Source organism: Elephantulus edwardii, unplaced genomic scaffold, assembly GCF_000299155.1.
Source record: "Elephantulus edwardii isolate Elephantulus edwardi_28Jun2011 unplaced genomic scaffold, EleEdw1.0 scaffold00177, whole genome shotgun sequence".
In the NCBI taxonomy this organism is placed as follows: domain Eukaryota; kingdom Metazoa; phylum Chordata; class Mammalia; order Macroscelidea; family Macroscelididae; genus Elephantulus; species Elephantulus edwardii.
This window is the reverse complement of record NW_006399927.1, coordinates 2,584,863-2,604,325: the sequence shown is the minus strand read 5'-3', so window position 1 is coordinate 2,604,325 and position 19,463 is coordinate 2,584,863. Positions and strand designations below refer to the sequence as shown.

General features: G+C 36.9%; 1 protein-coding gene across 1 annotated transcript in view; it reads right to left on the bottom strand.

Moving 5' to 3' along the window:
* TMF1 (TATA element modulatory factor 1) overlaps window positions 1-19,463 on the bottom strand; it is a 39,796-nt gene that overhangs the window by 14,895 nt on the left and 5,438 nt on the right. The window contains exons 2-10 of the mRNA XM_006895946.1: window positions 14,151-15,349; window positions 11,321-11,424; window positions 9,890-10,016; window positions 6,648-6,753; window positions 6,056-6,198; window positions 5,652-5,818; window positions 5,380-5,536; window positions 3,802-3,894; window positions 3,300-3,456 (exon numbers count right to left, since the gene is read on the bottom strand). Coding sequence (XP_006896008.1) covers window positions 3,300-3,456; window positions 3,802-3,894; window positions 5,380-5,536; window positions 5,652-5,818; window positions 6,056-6,198; window positions 6,648-6,753; window positions 9,890-10,016; window positions 11,321-11,424; window positions 14,151-15,349 — 2,253 coding nt within the window. The remainder of the gene's footprint in view (window positions 1-3,299; window positions 3,457-3,801; window positions 3,895-5,379; window positions 5,537-5,651; window positions 5,819-6,055; window positions 6,199-6,647; window positions 6,754-9,889; window positions 10,017-11,320; window positions 11,425-14,150; window positions 15,350-19,463) is intronic.

Genomic DNA, 19,463 nt, shown 5'->3' with positions numbered 1-19,463 from the left:
GAGAAAGATGGGTTCAATAATGTATACTGCATTGAAACAGATGAGGGAGAAAACTGTTTAAAAGGGATATGTGATTGGGTATTTTTGTCATGATGGGAGTCCAGACAGAAGGCTGCATAGTGGAGTAGACCTGGGGAAGGGTTTGTAAAACAATGAAAGAATTTTTCTTTTACTTTTCCAAGAGGGTAGTGTACTGGGCGGTAGGGTTGGGAGGGGAGAAAAGTGCAACAGTGAATGAACGGAAATCCAAAGTCTCTGTAAATTTTCATTGAAATTAATAATAAATTTTTTTTAAAAGCACCCTTGCAAATATTGGGTAACACAGCAATAGTTTTCCTGGGTATTTGTCCCGAGAAATGAAAAGCTATATTCAGGAATGTATACAACAGCTTTATCTAGAATTGCCAAAGTCTGTGTATCTGTCCAACATCAAGGAGGTGTTTAAACAAACTGTAGTGTATACACAACCAAACAATAACAACAAGAATAAGAAGGACAATTGCTGACTCAATTCTGACTCACAGTGCCCCTCCATGAAGTTTCCAGGACTTAAAACGAAGAGATTGCCTCAATTTTTACCCCACAGACAGACAGGTGGGTTCAAAAAGCTGACCTTTCAGTTAACAGTCCAACACTTAAATTTCTACACTACCAGGCCTCCTTAAAATGACCACTGCTATAGGCAAAAATTTGAATGGCTTTCCAGGAAATTATGATGAGTGAAAAGCTCAACTCCAATGCAATAATGAATGAGTATTTTTTTTAAAAATGTGAAGTGGATCCCAGAGGCATGCTGTTTGAATCCACCAGACGCTCTGCTGAAGAAGGAGGGGAAATCTCCTGTACCAGTCAGATCTAATTTGACGGTATACTGAAACAAAATAATTTTTTATTTTTTTTTTAAGTGAACTGGGGTTAGGGGTTAGGGAGGAAAATGTACAATAGTGAATGAATGGAAATTCAACTTTTCTGTAAATTTCTGTTAAAATCACAATAAAAAATAAAATATTAAAAACAAAAGAAAAACTATTATTGTAGAATGAGTACGAGGATCCAAGCAGGGGAAAGGGTAGAAGCAGAGGGGTAGGTATGGGTGGGACAGTTAATCACAGGGTTGCACAATTTGATCAGTCAAGGGGGTGAAGGAAATGGGAAAGATTTGGTGTGAAAAACAATGTATTCAAACTTTGTAAATCAGTATATAAAAGAAAAAAACTCAATTTCAAATGTCACATATTTGTTTCCACATATATATTTTGAAATGCCAAAATTTTAGAAACTAAAATATGCCAGAGAGAGAGACAATGAGGGAGGTATAGTTATAAAGGAGCAACATTGAAGACTTCTGATAGGCTGTTAGTATTCTGACTGTAGTGGTGGATACTTAAACCTACAAACACCATAAAACGATACAGAATGCCAAAAATACACACACTGATTAGGTATTTTTGTCATGACAGGAGTCTAGAGAGAAGGCTGCATAGTGGAGTGGACCTGGGGAGAGGGTTTGTAAAACAATGAAAAGAATTTGTCTTTTACTTTTCCAAGAGGGTAGTGTACTAGGGTTGGGAGGGGAGAAAAGTGCAACAATGAATGAATGCAAATCCAAAGTCTGTTAATTTTCATTGAAATTAGTAATAAATTTTTTAAAAAAAGAAAAAATACATACAGTTAGTACAAGTAAAATTGGGACGTCTAAATAAGATAGGTGGAGCATATCACTGTCAATGCACTGTAATAATGTACTAGAAAAATCCCTTAGAACTCACTGCTATAGGCCAGACATTCTCTGACACCTGGACTCACCAGGGGATTTCAGAGGCTTGTACACCACACAAAAAGCGACTGCTTACCTTTGTCCTTGGAGCTGCTGGCAGATGTGAACCTCCAGAAAGGCTCAGCCTCTGTGTTAACAGTGCAACTCCACCAGAACTTACATCCTACTAACATGTACCCAAAAATTTTAACTATAGTAAAATTACTGTCTATAAGATGTAACTAGAGAAATCAATGAGATTTACTCCCTCTGAAAACCTGCCAGAAGGTCAGCTCATAATTCAATGGCACATAACATCAATAATGCAGAAACTAGGAAAACCGTTGAATAGATTTTCCCCTATTAACTCTTACTACTAGCACAACAAAAATTTCCATTAAAAAATAGAGTAGAATTCAGAGATTTAACCAATGCAGGAATTCTTGTATGTATTTCACCACAGTATCCTAATAGAGGATGAAAATCCAATTTTCCCACTTTGAAAGTTCAGCACATCTCTAGTCTCTTATGTGTACAATTTATACAATTGCAAGTTCTGTTCTAAACTATAATGATTTTACTTTTAATAGCATTACGTAGTATATCTGTCCTATGGCCTTACATATTTTTACTGTTATTCCAGAATAATTCTACATATACCCTTGATATGTATAGTCTCTAGTCTGAATATCAAAAAATAATCACCTTCTAACTTTCATTTATTGCTAAATAAAAAGCTACTTTAAAAACTTGTGAAGATGAAACAACAGACCTAAAATGCCTAACTATAAATTTAAAAGGAGGCGGTCCTTTCAGTCAAGCAGCCTGCAGAGGCCAGCACCTTCTTTTGTCACACTTCCTCCTGCCCTGACAGCAGTCCCTAAGACACACCAGTAAGCAATTTAACATGCTGTGACAGTCATCGACAAAAGTCATTCCTTCAGACTTACAGGGAAGAGCCCAGTGATTTGTTCATGTGATTTGTTCTACACTGTTTAGCTGGCTGATAAAAAACAAAATGGTAAAAACACTGAAATTACAGTTCATGTTGCATGATATCCATTCAGATCTTCACATAAAAATCATGGAAGAAATAATTTGTTTTACTAACAAACATTAGCAAAGGCCAATGTGGGTCATATCTGTACAGAAAGAATGATCTTAAGACTGTACAGCACTTTCCTCCTAGGATTTGATGCAGACCCTCCTTACAACTATCCATGCTCTTGGAATGTTGTCATTCACTAGAAATCCTAATCGCTGCATTCTACACTAGTAGCAGACACTGTAAAAAAGGAGTCAGATTTACCAAAAAAATAAGTAAAAAGCTTAATGCAGTAGTTTGCAAGAAGTAAAGAAAAACATGAAAGAATTTTTAAAAAATGTGTATGATCAAATGAGGAAGGCTGAAATAGATTGAGAGGAAAAACTCAAAACTTCAAAATTTATAACACAAAAGGGAAATACTGCAATGTCATACATCCTAAGTATATACATAAGATGGCAGGGCTTCTGTATCGAGCATAAAAACAAAAGCAGTTACCAAGCCTATCAGAAAGAGTCTTCTCTAGCTTCTCCCACGATGAGGTCTGGGAACCTAGAGATGCTTGCAAGTTTTCTATTTGTCGAAGTAAAGGTCTTGTTGTTGATGAAACACTTTGGCTCAGTTCTTGGTTTCGATTCTCCGCTTCCTGGAGTCTCTGAATCATGAAATACTTAAGTCATTACAATGACATCAGTAAAAACACTAAGAAACTTAAGCTTTACAACAGATTTCTATAAAAAATTTCTTTTCCTCAAGACTGAATTTCTTGTAATGCTGTTGTACACTACACTACAGTATGTAAACATCACCTTCACTTGCACTGGCAAATCAAAATATCCATGTGACTCACTTTACTGCAGTGCCTGGAAGTGATCTGCAGTATCTCCCAAGTATGCATGTAGTACTCCCCTTAATTCCATGAACATTAGCATACTGAGTCACTGCTCACTTACATATTTCTTGGATTGTGTCACTGTATTTATAAATACTGTGCCTGTACCTGCTGGAGCTCACTGATCTCATGGCGGAGATAGTCCTCTTTTCTGGCAGCTGTCTGCTCTGCACGCTGCAGGGCCAGCCTCAGGTCCCCCACCTGTAGGAGGGGAAAGCAGAGAGAGTCACTTAGCAGGATTAAAGCACAATGTACAACTTCTTCTGTTTTGTCTTGTATTATTTATTGCTTTGCATAACACTTTATATATCATCTAGTGTGTTTTTACCTGATTTTCACATACTCCGTAGATCAACTAACTCCAAAATCATGTGCATGCAATTCCTACCTAGGAAGCTTGCTGCCAATCGCTTCTTGGCCTTTTGGCTAAGATCAAGTGTAGGAAGCATGCTGTCAAGCAAAGGGAAACATACAAATATATACCAATCACAGATATGCTCTGTAACTAAGAGGGAAAAATGCACTCATAAATGTCTTGGATCAAGGTAGAATGTAATCAAAGCTTCATCAGCCATAAAAACTAGGTGCTATATTCAGCTGTACATCCTGGAAAGCACCACAGTCTTTCTGAAAAGTCCTCCAAGAACAAGGCCTTGAATCTGTTTAAAGTCATTGGCAAGTGCAGAAAAATGGAAATAGACTTAAATATGTAAAATGTGGGTGTAGTGAAACAGTAACAGTGATGGGAAAATTAGGTTCAAAGGCCTGGCCTGAGAAACTCTAAAGCAGCATAGTGAGCCCTTTAAACGAGGCTGTATAGGTAGGCTGGGTAACTGACAGGAGTATGGAGAACAGCACACATTCAAAGGGCTGCAGCTCTAAGCAGAGCACCACTACTTCCAACTCTATTGTTCAAGGCAACCAAATTATGGTCTCTAAACACATATCCCCACTAAAAGAGACTAGAGTTACTTGGGCAAAAGGTTATTTCTAGATCTAGGACAAGAAATATGCAAACTGAGCTTGGGATATCCCACTGACCTGTTAAGAACTAAGTAAAAATCAAAAAACCAAAAGACAAAATGATATTTTTACATTGGGCAAATATGCCATCAAGGATGTTAATTTAAAAATCAATGTGTGTCTGATGCATGACAGAGTGAAGACTTAAGAAAAACTGATGAGGTGTGGTGTTACTGAAGTATACTGAGTATACCACAGACTTCTTGTTGTTGTCGAGTCGCTTGCAACTCATAGCAACCTTATGACTACCAAAAGAATAAATAAATCTGTCTTAGATGACACACAGCCAGACTTCCTTAGGGCCACAGATGATAATGCTTTGTTTCATGTATTTTGGCCATGATATAAATAGGAATCAGTGCTTGCAAATGGACAAATGCTTGGACATATGGGACAGATGCGACACAGTGACCACAACAAGGAGCTCAAGTACAGTGAAGATTGCAAGGATGGCCCAGGATCTAGGAACATTTCTACATTTTTTTTTAGGAGGAGACTGCTCATCTTTTTCCTGAAAAGTAGCCGGTACATTTGAACCACTGACCTACTGGTTAGCAGCAAGACACAGTGCTATGACACTACCTAAAGTTTGGTTTCAAGTTTAAATACAATCTAGTTAATTTGCAAAAGTCTAAAAAATATATATTCATTCTTATTGCTTACTTGAATGACTAACGTTTCCTGCTGCTGACGAGCTTCTTCCTGGGCCTTCTCGAGCGCCGCAGAAAGCTCTTCCTTTGCTCTCATTTCCCGACTAAGAGCAACTTCTTGTGCCTCACTATCCTTTGCAGCATTGGCTTTGTGAAGATCAGTAAGTTCTCTTAAGAAATTAAATTGATGATTTTTATTAAAAATCACATGCAGAAATACAACCCCAAGTTTAAGTTTCTATGTATTACAGAAATCTAAAACTATGTAACTGTCCATTTTCTTACTTGTAGGCACTATCAAGGGCAGCCTGGATACTTCGATTCTTTTCTTCAAGTTCATCCATGTCTACTTGCAGTCGGCCAAGATCTTTCTCTTGACGTTCTACCACAGAATTTAGTTTTTTAATATTTTCTCTATGTTGTTTCTCAACCTCCTCTTTGCCATCAAGGACCTACATTAGAGAGATAATGAAAAGATTTTTCTTTAACACTGTGGTGAAGAATTTTATTTCACAAATCTTAAGTGCTTTATAATGAAGAAAAATTTTAACATTTACCCATCAGTCTTAAAATGTCTCACATGGAATTCCTCCATTAAATTACTCTAAAGTCACCAAAAATCATGTTAAACTACTGAAATAGGAAGTAGTATGAACAGATATATGATGTGGATAGTGTCTGCTACTCACTTGTTTTAAATGCTGTAACTCCTCTTCTAGATCCTTAACCTTTTTGTTTAGTTTTACTGTAATACTTTCATTTTCTTTATCTTTAGCTCTTAATTTCTTAATAATGTTAGAATTATGCAGCTGCTGCTTCGAAAGTTTTTCTCCTAGTAACAGAAAAAAAGCCCAGATTTAAATAGTGATTCCTTAAGATTCTAAATAAAAGATTTACCTACCCAGTGACACAGAATGATACAATTTTTTAAAATTACCATTTTGTAATCTATATGTAGTAACTGATTAGTATAATAATCATTAGTGAATGCAAATATTATTAGGTGTAAGGATTTTGGGAAATAGAGTATATATTCTCAAGGAATCAGATTCACATATTACTTATTAATTCCAAATAGCATATCATCCCTATTACAAACTGTAATTCGGGGAATAAAAATGCAAATTAGGGATTTAGACATTACCTGAATACCAGAATTTTAACTTCAAATACTGTGGTTCAAATAGTGGGTTTTTAAGACCTGCTGTAAGCTTTCTTAGGAAAACATACAAACACAGGTGCACACATGCAGAGTCACATATATATGACTCATTTAGTTACCTTCTTCCATTAATCCTCGGATCTGCTCATCTTTCTCTTTCAAAAGGTCTGAAGTTTGACTACTGTTTAACCTTGTGGCAAGTTCTTCTTTTATACTTTTGATTTCCTAATTTAAGGAGAAAAACACCCTGTGAATATCATAAAAAATTACTTTTATTGTAGTTATATTTTCCAATTTCTTTTTCTATATTTAAAAGGTTATCAGTATTCCAACCAATATAGGGAGCTCTGGTGGCACAATCTCTAGGATGCTGCACTGCTAGCAACCCAGGGGCTGAGCCTCCGAGGTAGTTCAAATCCAACAGTGACGGTGAAAGATGGGCAGTCTCATTCTGTGCCATTTACAGCCTCTGAAACCCAGTGAGTCCTGAGTGTGTTCCAGCTTGAGAGCAATGAGGGAGTAAATGCTAACAGACTGCCATCGAGTTGATTTCCAATTTATAATGACCCTGGAGAAGAGACCAGAACTGCCCACACGGGGTTTCCACTACAGAATCAGATCACTGTAAGTCTCTTCTACAGAGTAGCTATGTACTTTGGCACTACACCACCACAGATCTTTAGAGGAATCTATACATTTTGTTTAGTTAACCTATACATTTTAGTTCAATACTTTGGTTGAGACCAAGAAAATAGCTTTGAAAATGACATGCAAATCCTATATTCAGATATAAGGCTTTGATAGGCAAATAAATATAAGAACAAATTAACCATCAGTATATTTTCACTATTAGTTTGAAAACAGTTTGATGGCACATAACTATAGTAATAAAGATAACATTCTTACATATATGTTTAAAGAATACAGAATACATTTGGAACATTTCCAAGAATATAAGTCTCCATATTTCACTCTATTTATTTTCCTCATCTAGAACTCTTGAGGGGGAGGAGGTAGAGAAAAAAGTGCAACAATGAATGAAGAATGAAAATCCAAATTTTCTGTAAATGTTCATTAAAATGAATAAAATAAAATTTTCAAAAACCCTCAATCTTTTTTATCAGATGGTTCCAGAGGGAATAAAGCAAGGGCTGAAAGAGGGTACAGTTTGTTATATAGGATCAAGCAGTTACTAGTGCTTCTAATGAAAATCTAATTCCAGGTAGACTGATTAAACACACACACACACACACACACACACACACACACTGATGCTCAAATAAATAAATATTAACATTAAAGGGGAAAGGAATCTAAAGGGGAAGGGTAAATGCTGAGGCAGTTGTATTACTAATAGCTGAGACTGCTTGGTTATCAATTCCTGTAAAGGCCAACTGCTACAAATTAGAGGTGTTAGGACAATAATTCTCAATTAAGGATAATTTTACTTCCCAGAGACATCTGAAAATGTCTGATAAGATTTTCAGTTTTTATACTAAAGTGGAGGGTTGCTATGGGCAACTTGTTGACAGAGGCCAGGGATGCTGTTAAACATCCTATAATTTAGGAAGAGAAAAGATTCAGTGTGAAAAACAATGTATACAAACTTTCTAAGTAAATCAGTATAAATTTAAAAATTTTTTATAAAAATCCTATAATGTACATCATAAAATGACTCAACCCAAAACATCAACAGTGCCAAAGTTAAAAAGAATCCTGCTTTGAATAAGTCATTATTATACCTTCCAGAAATGAGATGGTTATTATTCTTTTTAGTTGAGATTTTAATCAAAGTTTATAGAGAACTTGGATTTCCATTCATTCATTGTTGCACATTTTCCTCCCTGCCCCATTCGCTTTTCTCTTTGAAAAAAAAAATCTTTTATTGTTGTCCAGTCCCCCCAAACCAGTTCATTTTACCATGCAGCTCTTATTCTGGACTGTTGTCATGCAAATTTCTTTTAAGCAGTTCTATTCCTCATCTGTTTCAATGCAGTGTACATTATCCATCCCCTCTTTTCTTAGTTTCCTACCAATCCCCATGTCAGTCCTGTTTTAGAACAGTGGTATTATGCAGTATTTGTCTTTCTGTGACTGAGATATTTCACTCTGCATAATGTCTTCCAGGGTCATCCATTTTGTATAGTATTTCATGAGTTCCTTAATTTTCAGGGCTGCATAGTATTCCACTGTGTGAATATACCACAGCTTCTCTATCCATCTGCTTCCTGATAGGCACTTGAGTCGTTTCCATCTCTTTGCTATTGTGAACAATGGAGCAATAAACATGAGTATGCATATAGCTGGTTACTATTTTAAATCTATATTTAAAGCTATTTTGGCTGAAATAAGCATGGGAGAATATGGATGAAGTGGTAGAAAAAATAGTAAATACATTAATGAAAAACTTTTTTTTTAATTGGTTGCTTACAAAATTCGTATACATTGTGTTTCACATTATTTATCATTCACACTGTGAATACAATCATTCTCATGCATTATGTTTTATAAAATTAATCACCATTGGACCTTGACCATCATTACCCTGTCTTTTCACCCAGATCCTTCCCCTGCTCCCTCCACCCACCAAACTGTGCAACCTTTTGATTTATTTAGTGGCACTATGTACATGGGCTGCTCCTTGGAGGCAAGGATTCTGAGGCATCATCTAACATACTTTGGACATGTTGTAAGGAGGGACCAATCCTTGGAGAGGGACATCATGCTTTGAAGGGTCAAGGGATGGTGCAGGAGGGGAAGACCCTCCATGAGGTGGACTGATTGAGTAACTGGCGTAATCGGAATGTGTGTATCGGAGACAGTGTGATTGGCACAGGACAGAGCAGGGTTTAGGGCTGTTGTACATTGGGTTGTTATGAGTCGCAAGCGACTCAATGGCACATAACAGCAACAAGGTTAAATAAAGTACTGTTTGTTCTGATGAAAAAATTGTCTTGATAATTACTGCCATATCTTTTGCAACAATTTATATAAAATTTACACCAATAAATACCTGTTCAGGTTTTTTTTAAAGTATCAAAAATCCGTAATTGAAAATGTACTGAAAATTTATCATTCAAAAGTTACTTGGTAATAAGGAACTCTGGTAGGCAAGTGGGAAGAAACTGCACTGCAGACTCAAAGGCATGAAAGTTTAAATTCACCAGCTGCTCTGTGGGAGGATGGGCAATCTCCACTCATGCGATTAACAGCCCCTGAAAACCCGCTGGACTGACTCAATGGTACAATAACATACTACCTAGTATGACTTGCATTTGATTTCTCATTTCCAAGACACTGTAATGCATTACTCAAAAATTTGTATCATTATGTAGTTATAATATTTTTTTAAACTCATTACCTTCTTAGCAGCATCTCTCTCTTTGCAGGCAAGCTGAACTTTCTTTTCTGCTTCTGCAATTCTTTGAGTAAACTCATCTTTCAAGGAAGAAATGCTACTGCTTTCTTCTTTCACTCTGAACATTTCACTAAATTGAAAATAATACTTAAGAAGGAGGATACTGTTTATTTATCCTAACAGTAACATGAGTTTAGTTCTCAAGAGGAAGACAACATTATTTCCAACATATTACTTTATAGGAAAATAAAAATAAATTTTAAGACAAAAATTACTTGTTTAACATGTCTCAAAACCCATTAAAAATTAAAAATCTCATCAATATTTTATATGCCAAAATAAGAAAATATATAGTTGTTCATTTCTGAAAGCTGAAATTAATTTTATAATTAATTTAACCTGAGGAAACATATTCTTTTGTGTCACAATTTCCCAATTACTTTTCTAAAACAAAGACTTAGTATTTTTCAGTAACAATATGGTATTTTTAAAAAACACCTTTGTTTAAAATCTCTACTACTAAAAGATTATATTAACAATAAAAAGAGGGGAGGTCTTTTACGACAGGACTTCGGAGTATTTTCTTTGTTTAGATGCAAAGGACAATTTTTAAACATTTTGAAGACATTTACAAGAAGATGGCATCCTTTGAAACATAAAAGTCTTAGCATTATGCGTTTGCTGAGAGCTGGTGAAAGCTAATGGACCCATTAAAAGTAATTGGCAGCTTCAAGGAGGGGTCACTATCTCCCCACTGAGTGGAGGCCCATTTGCACTGCTTCTTGACAAGAGGTCACTTAGCTGGTGTGAAATGGCCAGTAGTGTAAGTCGCTTGGAAGAGAACCTTTTCTTTCATAGGCATGAAAAAGACAAAATTTATGTTTTCTGTGCCTCATGAATCTAGATTGTTAACAAGATTCAATCCATAGCTATTCACATGATTAATAACTAGGTAATATCTCAATATCATTTATATATATATATGTGTTTGAATTTTGAATAAGGGCAGCTGGTCAGCTCTGTGAAATTTTGTCACTTAGATTTTTGTAACTTTCTCAAATTGCTTTATAAAATATAGTTTGGAAAGTTGAGGTATTTAAAGATTGTATGGTTGGATGAGTCATTCAAGAATTCAGTACGAAAAAGTTTGACTTACTTTGTCTATTGTTAAATAAACTTTGACTAATAAAAAAATAAATTAAAAAAAAGAGGGGAGGTCTGACTGCTACTCTTGCCTTATTTTAGCAAAACGTGTCTCTTAGATACAGAAAAAAGTAATCTCTATTAAGGTAAGAACTGAAATGCTATTCAATTTTCAGTATTTATAAACAAGTTACAGAATAACCTAAAGAATCCTTAATCTATGGCATACATAAACAGTAAAAATAATTACACCATTTAAAATAATAATTATTCCATTTAAAAAATACTTACTCTTTCAAATTATCATAGGCTTCTTCTAGAAGTGCTTTTTCTTTACTAAGAGATAATAATTGAGCCTCTCTCTTTTCTAGTTTCTCATTCAGAAAATCAACTGCCTGGATAAGAAAAATGCATTTTAAAAAAGTGCTGAACTTTTAAATAATATTTTCACATGCAAGTGAGATAGTAAAGGCAACCAAATCACATTAATAAATAAAACAATATTATTTCCATAATTTTAAAACAGCATATTATTAAAAATAGTACTAAAAACAATGACTGTGGAACAAGACCACATATCTAGTCAGCAGGAGCAGAAATCAGCACAATCATGCAGTGCAAAGGAAACATAAAAGTCTCGGGGAAATCTGAATGTTTATCAAAGGAGGTATGGAGAGATGCAGTCAAGAAAGTCCAAAAACAGGGCTTCAAAGCCTCTGCACATATTTTGAAGCTGTGTGAACTGGGCAAGATGTACTCTATTTTTATAGATTACTCTATCTCAACTATATGCACTTCATTAAGCACATTTTAAATATAAATGTAATCTTTGAAAACATATAAGCATGTACTTTTATAATCTCCAGAATGTATCAATATAAAAGCAGTGCTTAGAATAGCTATTTCCTTTGCCACTGCAAACACCTTAATAAAAGGAGAAGGGTACCTTTGGGACTCAAAAGAAAGTCTTTCTTGTGTTAAATCTGAGATTTTAAAACTCATCTCCTTAGGCAATCCTTCAAAAAAATAGTTTCTCAACAGTCATTAGTGCTGGCTTCCAGGAATACAAATTGCTATGGTAGCTCTAAAACATAATCTGTGTGGAATTTTGTTTGTGAATGATAGTAAACTAGGTAACTGAACCTGGCACTTAAAAAAAATTAAATAATAGCACTTACAGGACATTTTTTGAAGACACTATATTTCAGAGAAAGGTATTAAGGTTGCAAGATACAACTAAATTCTGTATCTAAAAATCAAAGGAAAAAATCAAAACTATATCTTAATTAAAGGATTTTGCATTTTCCTTTTTTTATCTCCCTTTCTTATTTATTCTGGACAACTACCAATAAGAAAATAAACTGAAGCAATTAACAACAGAAAATCATCAATAATAAAGCTATAGGCTACATTTCCATGTAAGATTTACTACCAATAATGTGAACATGTAAAATATAATTCAACTTAATATGTAGATTTATTTTAACATTATCTACAAGGAACTTGACAATGGTTAAGAAAGTAGTTATTTTAAACTGATATGCTCAAAACATGGGATACAGATACACCAGTAAATTAAGATGGAAATTACTTTTAGTTTTATGGTGAAATATCAATTTATTTTATAATAATTCCCTTAAAGACTTTTAAAATAATATCACTAGTTGAGTGCTTAGGTCCTTAAACATAATGTGAAAATTAACTGGCTTTTAATAGTGCCTCATCTGCAGTTAGGGACCTCTCCAAATTATTGAGGAGTAATGATGTCAGTTTAAGGACTAAGGTAGATCTGATTCAGGCTATGGTCTTTCTGATCACTTGCAATGCATCTGAGAGGTGGACAATGAATAAGGATGACAGAAGAATTGCCTTTAAGCTGTGGTATTGGAGAAAAAGAGCACTGAACATCCCAAAGATATCCAAAATGTCTTGGAGAAGGGCAGCTGAAGTACTCTTTGGAAGCAGTAATGATGAGGCTTCACTTCACATACTTTGGGCATATTGCTAGGAGGGGCGATTTCTTGGAGAGGGATATGATGCTATGAAGGGTGGAAAATTGAGGAAGGAGAGGAAGACCCTCAACCAGACGCAATGACACAGTGGCTGCCACAATGGGCTCTAGTGCGTCAGGAAGTGTGAAGATGGCACAGGATAGGACAGAGTTCAGATTTGTTGTTCACGGGGTTGCTATGAGTCATACTTGATTTGATGGCACCTAACAACAATAGTGACTAGTAATCATTTATTAGTGAAACTGAAATAGTATTTATCTTTTTTAATCACTATAAATCATTATTACTCGCCATTGGGTGAGAGCTCATTTTATTGAGCCTCCTATTTAAAAAGGCATTTGGTCACCAGTATGGCGCTGAAATCCAAAGTTGGATGTTGTCTGGAGCAGGTGAATTCCACAAAGGTTTGTTTTCTGATTCTGGTGAACTCGGGATGGAATGTTTACTCACCATTCAGTGTGAGTTAATTTTATTCAGCCTCCTGTTTAAAAAGGCAACAACTTGATGGCATTTAACAACAACAATATAGAGAGGGCCCTGTTGGCTTAGTGGATAGAAAGTTATGCTACCATCCATTAGACAGTACACACAAAAACACCAATAAATTTTTTTTAAAAAAAAGTTAAGCTACCAAGCCAAAGGTGCGTGATTTTAATCTGCAGCTTTTTGGCATGGTTTTAATTGTTTTTGGTCAAACATTTTTTCTAAGTGGTATAGCACTGGTCTGCCCATTTTGTTGTACAGAGGTAACTCATGGTTGCTGTGATGCTAAACACTGTGATACTGATCTGTCATATGCAGTAATGGTTACTTATGGTGGACAGTGGTTGGTGGAGCTCCCCGATTAAAACAATCTGGGTAGCAGGAGTGACATTCATTTCCGAAACAGCTTGCCTCCAGAAACTCTATAAACTTGGAGAAGCAATGAAGGTTATACAAGTGTTCAGGTCTTTCTTTCATAGGGTCACTATGTGTCATCTACGACTCAACGGCTCTTAACAACAATAACAACAATATAAATTGTTATGTATTACTGACGGTATTTTTTAAACAAATTATTTATCACTGAAAAGCATAACCAAAACCCTCTTTCTACTTTCTAGAATTACCTTGCAAACACCTTCTTTTTCAAGAAGTGCTTCTGGCTGACTCTCAGCAGCTGTGCTCCTTTCACTCTCATCTGAGACAGCATGCTCTTCATTTAATGATGTAGAAGGAACTAAGACATCAGGCTGTTCACAGTTGACAGGAGTTGCACTTCGTCCACTTTCCTCCATTTCTGTTTCTTCAGAAGGTATAATTGTTTCATTTAATTCTTCGGATTTTCCCTCAGCAGATTCCACTATTTTAGTCTTTGGAGTTGAGGAATTAACAATAATAGGTACTAAAGTATATCCCTTGCCTGACAATTCATCATCTGAATTGATTTCACTTACACTCCGGCTATCTAATGACTGTACACTAAACGAGTCTATTCTTTCAAAAGCATCCGATGAGCAGCAACTCTCAGTGAGTTTTTGGAAATCATCTAAACGATTATATTCAGGACAAGCAGACGCAGACAGAAGCTGAAAAGATGTCTGCATCAAGTGAAGACTTGATTTTGAATCCGTGGTTTCTTGTCTTGAACTTGCTGAGCTTTCACTTATTACACTTTCATGGTCTAAAACTTCAATGTCACTAGTTGTAGAAGTACCTGACGAGAAGGTACTAACAGGAGGAGAAGGTGTGTTACTCTGTCTGTCTTCATGTTTTTGTTCCTTGGGGTCCAAAGCTATATCCTTTGTGTCTGCTGTGAGAGATGGTGTGGAAATATTAGCTCCACTTTGTGCAGTTGTTTTCACATTAGTTACATTCTCAGACACTTCCAAATGTCCAGGTGGCACTTGGATGTCAGATTCTTTGTTAATAGTCTCCTCATGCTCGCCTTCAGTTTTAGGTGACAGAGCATCCACTACCGGAGGTTCCCCTGATGCACATGGAGAAGGGTCATTCACTTGTAATGCGGTTGTTTCAATCGTTCTCGACTGTCCCAAGTGTAAGGATTCCTGTAAAGTGTTTTTTACTTCCTCTTCTGGTCGCTGTGATTTAGCTGGAGGTTTAGATACCACCGGACTCTTCTGAATAGTCTGGACATCTGTTGTAGGGAGAAAGGCACTGAAGAAATTTTCAGATTCATCTACCACAGTCCTCCGAACAGGCTTTGTAATTGCTTTAGGAGAGGCTACTGGTGGATTCTGAGGTTCAGTGTTTGATTTTAAGCCCCAGGTTGAAGTATCCCATCCTCCACTAACTGAGGGATTTATTCCTTTAAGAAAAAAAGTTATTATTAAAATGCAATATAAGTTAAAAAGAAAAAAAGTCTATGGACTACAACCAGTAATTTGCATCGGTTAAATGTTTTGAATAATAATGGGTGACTGGAATACAAAAGTTCGGAAGAAACAGCAGTAGTTGGAAAACATAGACTTGGTGACAGAAATGAAGCTGGAGATAGAATGATTGAATTTTGCACAATCAATGGCTTATTCATTGCAAATACATTTTATAAGAAACATAAATGCAGGTTATACACATGGATTTCACCTGATGGTATGCACAGGAATCAGACTGTTACATCGGTGGAAAGAACCGCTCAATTATCAGCTGTGAAAACTAGGCTGCTACTCATATGCAAGTTCAAGCTGCAGCTAAAGAAAATTAAATCAAATCAAATCCATGGGAACCAAAATATGACCTTGAGTCTATCCCATCTGAATTTCAAACCCATCTCAGGAACAGGTTTGAGGCCTTGGACACCAATGAGTGAAGACCAGATGAGTTGTGGGAGGATATCAAGAGTATCATCCAGGGAGCTCTGGTGGCCTAGTGGCAGGAAGCTGTACTGCAATCCTAGAGGTGTGCAGTTCAAATCCACCAGATGTTCTGCTGGAGAAGGAGGGACAATCTCCTCTTGTACCAGTTAGATCCAATTTGATGGTACATACACACAAATAATAAATTTTAAAAAAAAGTATCATCCAACAAGGTAAGTGGTTAAAAAAAAAAAGTATCATCCAGGAAAAGTGCACAAGGTCATTACAAAGACAGAGGAGGAAGAAAAGACCAAAATGTATGTCACAAGAGACTCTGAATATTACACTAGAGCGCCGGGAAGCCAAAGCAGAGGGAAGAATTCAAGATATTAAAGAGCTGAAGAGAAAAATGCGGCGCAGGAAGACCAAGTAAAATATTACAATGAAATGTGCAAAGAGTTGGAGTCAGAAAATCAAAAGGGCCGACCTCACTCAGCATTTCTTAAGCTGAAGGAACTGAAAAACAAATTCAAACCCTGAGTTGCTATACTTAAGGATGCTTTGGGCAGAATATAGAAGATGGAAAAAATATACAGAGTCACTGTACCTAAAGGAATTGGCAGACACAGAAGAAATTTCATGAAACAACACAAGAGCAAGAGCCCATGGTGATGAAGGAAGAAGTTCAAACTGCTTTGAAGGAATTGGCAAAAAATAAAGCCCTGGTGCAACCACTGTGGAAGGTGGTATGGTGCTTTCTCAAAAAGTTACAAATAGAGATACATTTGACCCAGCAAGTCCACTACTGGGAATATACCCCAAAGAGACTGTAACTGACATCCAAGCAGATATATGCACACTCATGTTTATCGCGGCTTTGTTCACAATAGCAAGGAGTTAGAAACAACCTAAATGCCCATCAACAAAAGAATGGATAGAGAAGCATTGGTATATTCACACAATGGAATTCTATGCTGCATTGAAAAACAAGGAACTCATGCAATATTATTCAAAATGGATGACCCTAGAGGACATTATGCTGAGTGAAGGATCTCAGTCACAAAAGGACAAATACTGCATGGTGCCACTGTTGTAAAATAAGACTGACCTCAGGGTTGGGAGGAGACTGAGAAAGATGGATTCAATAATGTATACTACATTGAAAAAGATGAGGGAGAAAACTGTTTAAAAGGGATATGTGATTAGGTGTTATTGTAATGACAGGAGTCTAAAATGAAGGCTGCATAGCAGAGTGAACCTGGGGGGAGGGAGTGTAAAACAATGAAAGAATTTTTCTTTTACTTTTCCAAGAGGGCAGTGTACTGGGGGGAGGGTTGGCAGGGGAGAAAAGTGCAACAATGAAAGAATGGAAATCCAAAGTCTCTGTAAATTTTCATCGAAATTAATAATAAACTAAAAAAAAAAAAAAATAAGGCCCCAGGAATTGATGGTATATCAACTGACAAATATTCAAATAACAAATATTCAACTAACAAATGCTGCTCTAGATGTGCTCACCAAGTTGTGTCAAGAAATATGGAGGACAACTACTTGGCCAACTGCCTGGAAGAGATCTGTATCTGTTCCCATTCCAAAGAAAGGTGACCCAACAGAGTGTAGAAATTATCAAACAGTATTACTGATATCACATACAAGCAAGATTCTGCTGAAGATTATGCAAAAATGACTGGAACAGCACATCAGCAGAGAACTGCCAGAACTGCAGGCTGAGTATAGAAGGGGTCCTGGTACTAGGGATATTGTAGCTAATGTAGATAGATCTTGGCTGAAAGCAGGGAGTACCAGAGGAATGTCTATCTGTGTTTCATTGATTATGCAAAGGCTTGACTCTGTGGATTACAACAAACTGATGGCTGATTCTGAGAAGAATTAGAATCCCAGAACACTTGATCGTGCTAATGCGAAACCTATACTTGGACCAAGAGGCAGTTGTCAGAACAGAGCAAGGAGACTTCATGGTTCAAAACTGGGAAGGGTGTATGCCGGGAATGTGCCCTATCTCCATACCTTTTCAATCTATATGCAAAACAGATTATCTGGGAGGCTGGGCTATATGAGGAAAAGTGTGGCATCAGGATTGGAGGAAGATCTCTCAACAACCTGCGTTTTTCAGATGACACAACCCTGCTTGCTGAGACTGAGGAGGACCTGAAGCACTTGAAACAGAAGGTCAAGAATTGCATCCTTCAATATGGATTGAGGCTCAATATCAAGAAGACAAACATTCTCACCACTGTGACAACTGACAGCATCAGGATGGATGGTGAAGAGACTAAGAGTATTAAGGGCTTTATTTTGCTTGGTTCCACAGTCAACACTTTTGGCACCAGCAGCCAGGATTTTTTTTTTTTTTTGGCATTAACAGTAAGATTTATTGAACTGTATCTTAGTACAGACGCTGGGGCTTGCCCATGGTGCTCTTGATATACAAAGCCCGAACATTCTGCCAATTCTTCTTTAGAAGTGAAACCAGAAAGTTGACAGCCAGGTGGATGTTGTAAACAAGTTCATCATCTGTCATCTTCACATGGCCAATAGCCACTGCCAGACACAGGACCTTTTTCATCTGGAATTTGATGGTGGACTTCACCTCATCTACTTTTGCCACCATGTTCTCATTAGCAGCCAGGAAATTAAAAGACGCATAGCGATGGGAAAGTCTGCTGTTCAGAACCTTGCCATAGTATTGAAAAGCAATGGTGTCACTCTGGAGGCTAAGGTGCACGTGATATAGTCCATGGTCTCTGCAATCACTTGCTATGCGTTAGAGCTGGACAATGACTAGGAAGGATAGAAGAATTGATGCCTTTGAGCTGTGGTGCTGGAGAAGAATACTAAATATACTATGGACTGCTAAGAAAACAAACAGGTTCACCGTGGAGAGAGTTAAACCAGGCTGCTCTTTGGAGGCAAGGATTCTGAAGCTTTGTCTGACATACTCTGGACTTGTTGCAAAGAGGGACCGGTCTTTAGAGAAGGACATCATGGTTGGGAGGTTGGAGGGACAGTGCAGGAGAGGAAGACCCTCTATGAGGTGGGATTGTTTCAGTGACTGGGGTTATGGGGGTGGGTTTGTCACAGACAGTGAAGTTGGCACAGGATAGAGTAGGGTTTAGGGCTGTTGTACATAGGGTCACTATGAGTCACAGGCGACTCGACAGGACATAACAACAACATTACATAATCAGTTCCTACACTAATCAAGACCTTAAAAAAGATCTGCTCAAGAGGGACAAGAAACACAGGAAGAAGACGTTCGCCTAGCCTGGCCTACCAGAAGCAAGGGAGTTATTCTCTCCCACAACACACTAAGAAACCAATGGCGTTTTTTCATGCATCGCAGGGTAAGTTCAAATTATGTATGTTTCACCTTACAATAACATGCATTTCACTTACAGGTGACCACAAAAATGGCCCTACCTGCTATTCAGTTTCATGTTCATTTTATTCTTGCAATATCAATAACAAAATGTTGTTGTTGTTGTTGTTGTTGTTGTTATGTGCCGTCAAGTCGCTTGCGAATCATAGCGACCCTATGTACAACAGCCCTAAACTCTGCTCTGTCCTGTGCCAGTCGCACTGTCTCTGACACTCCCATCCCAATTA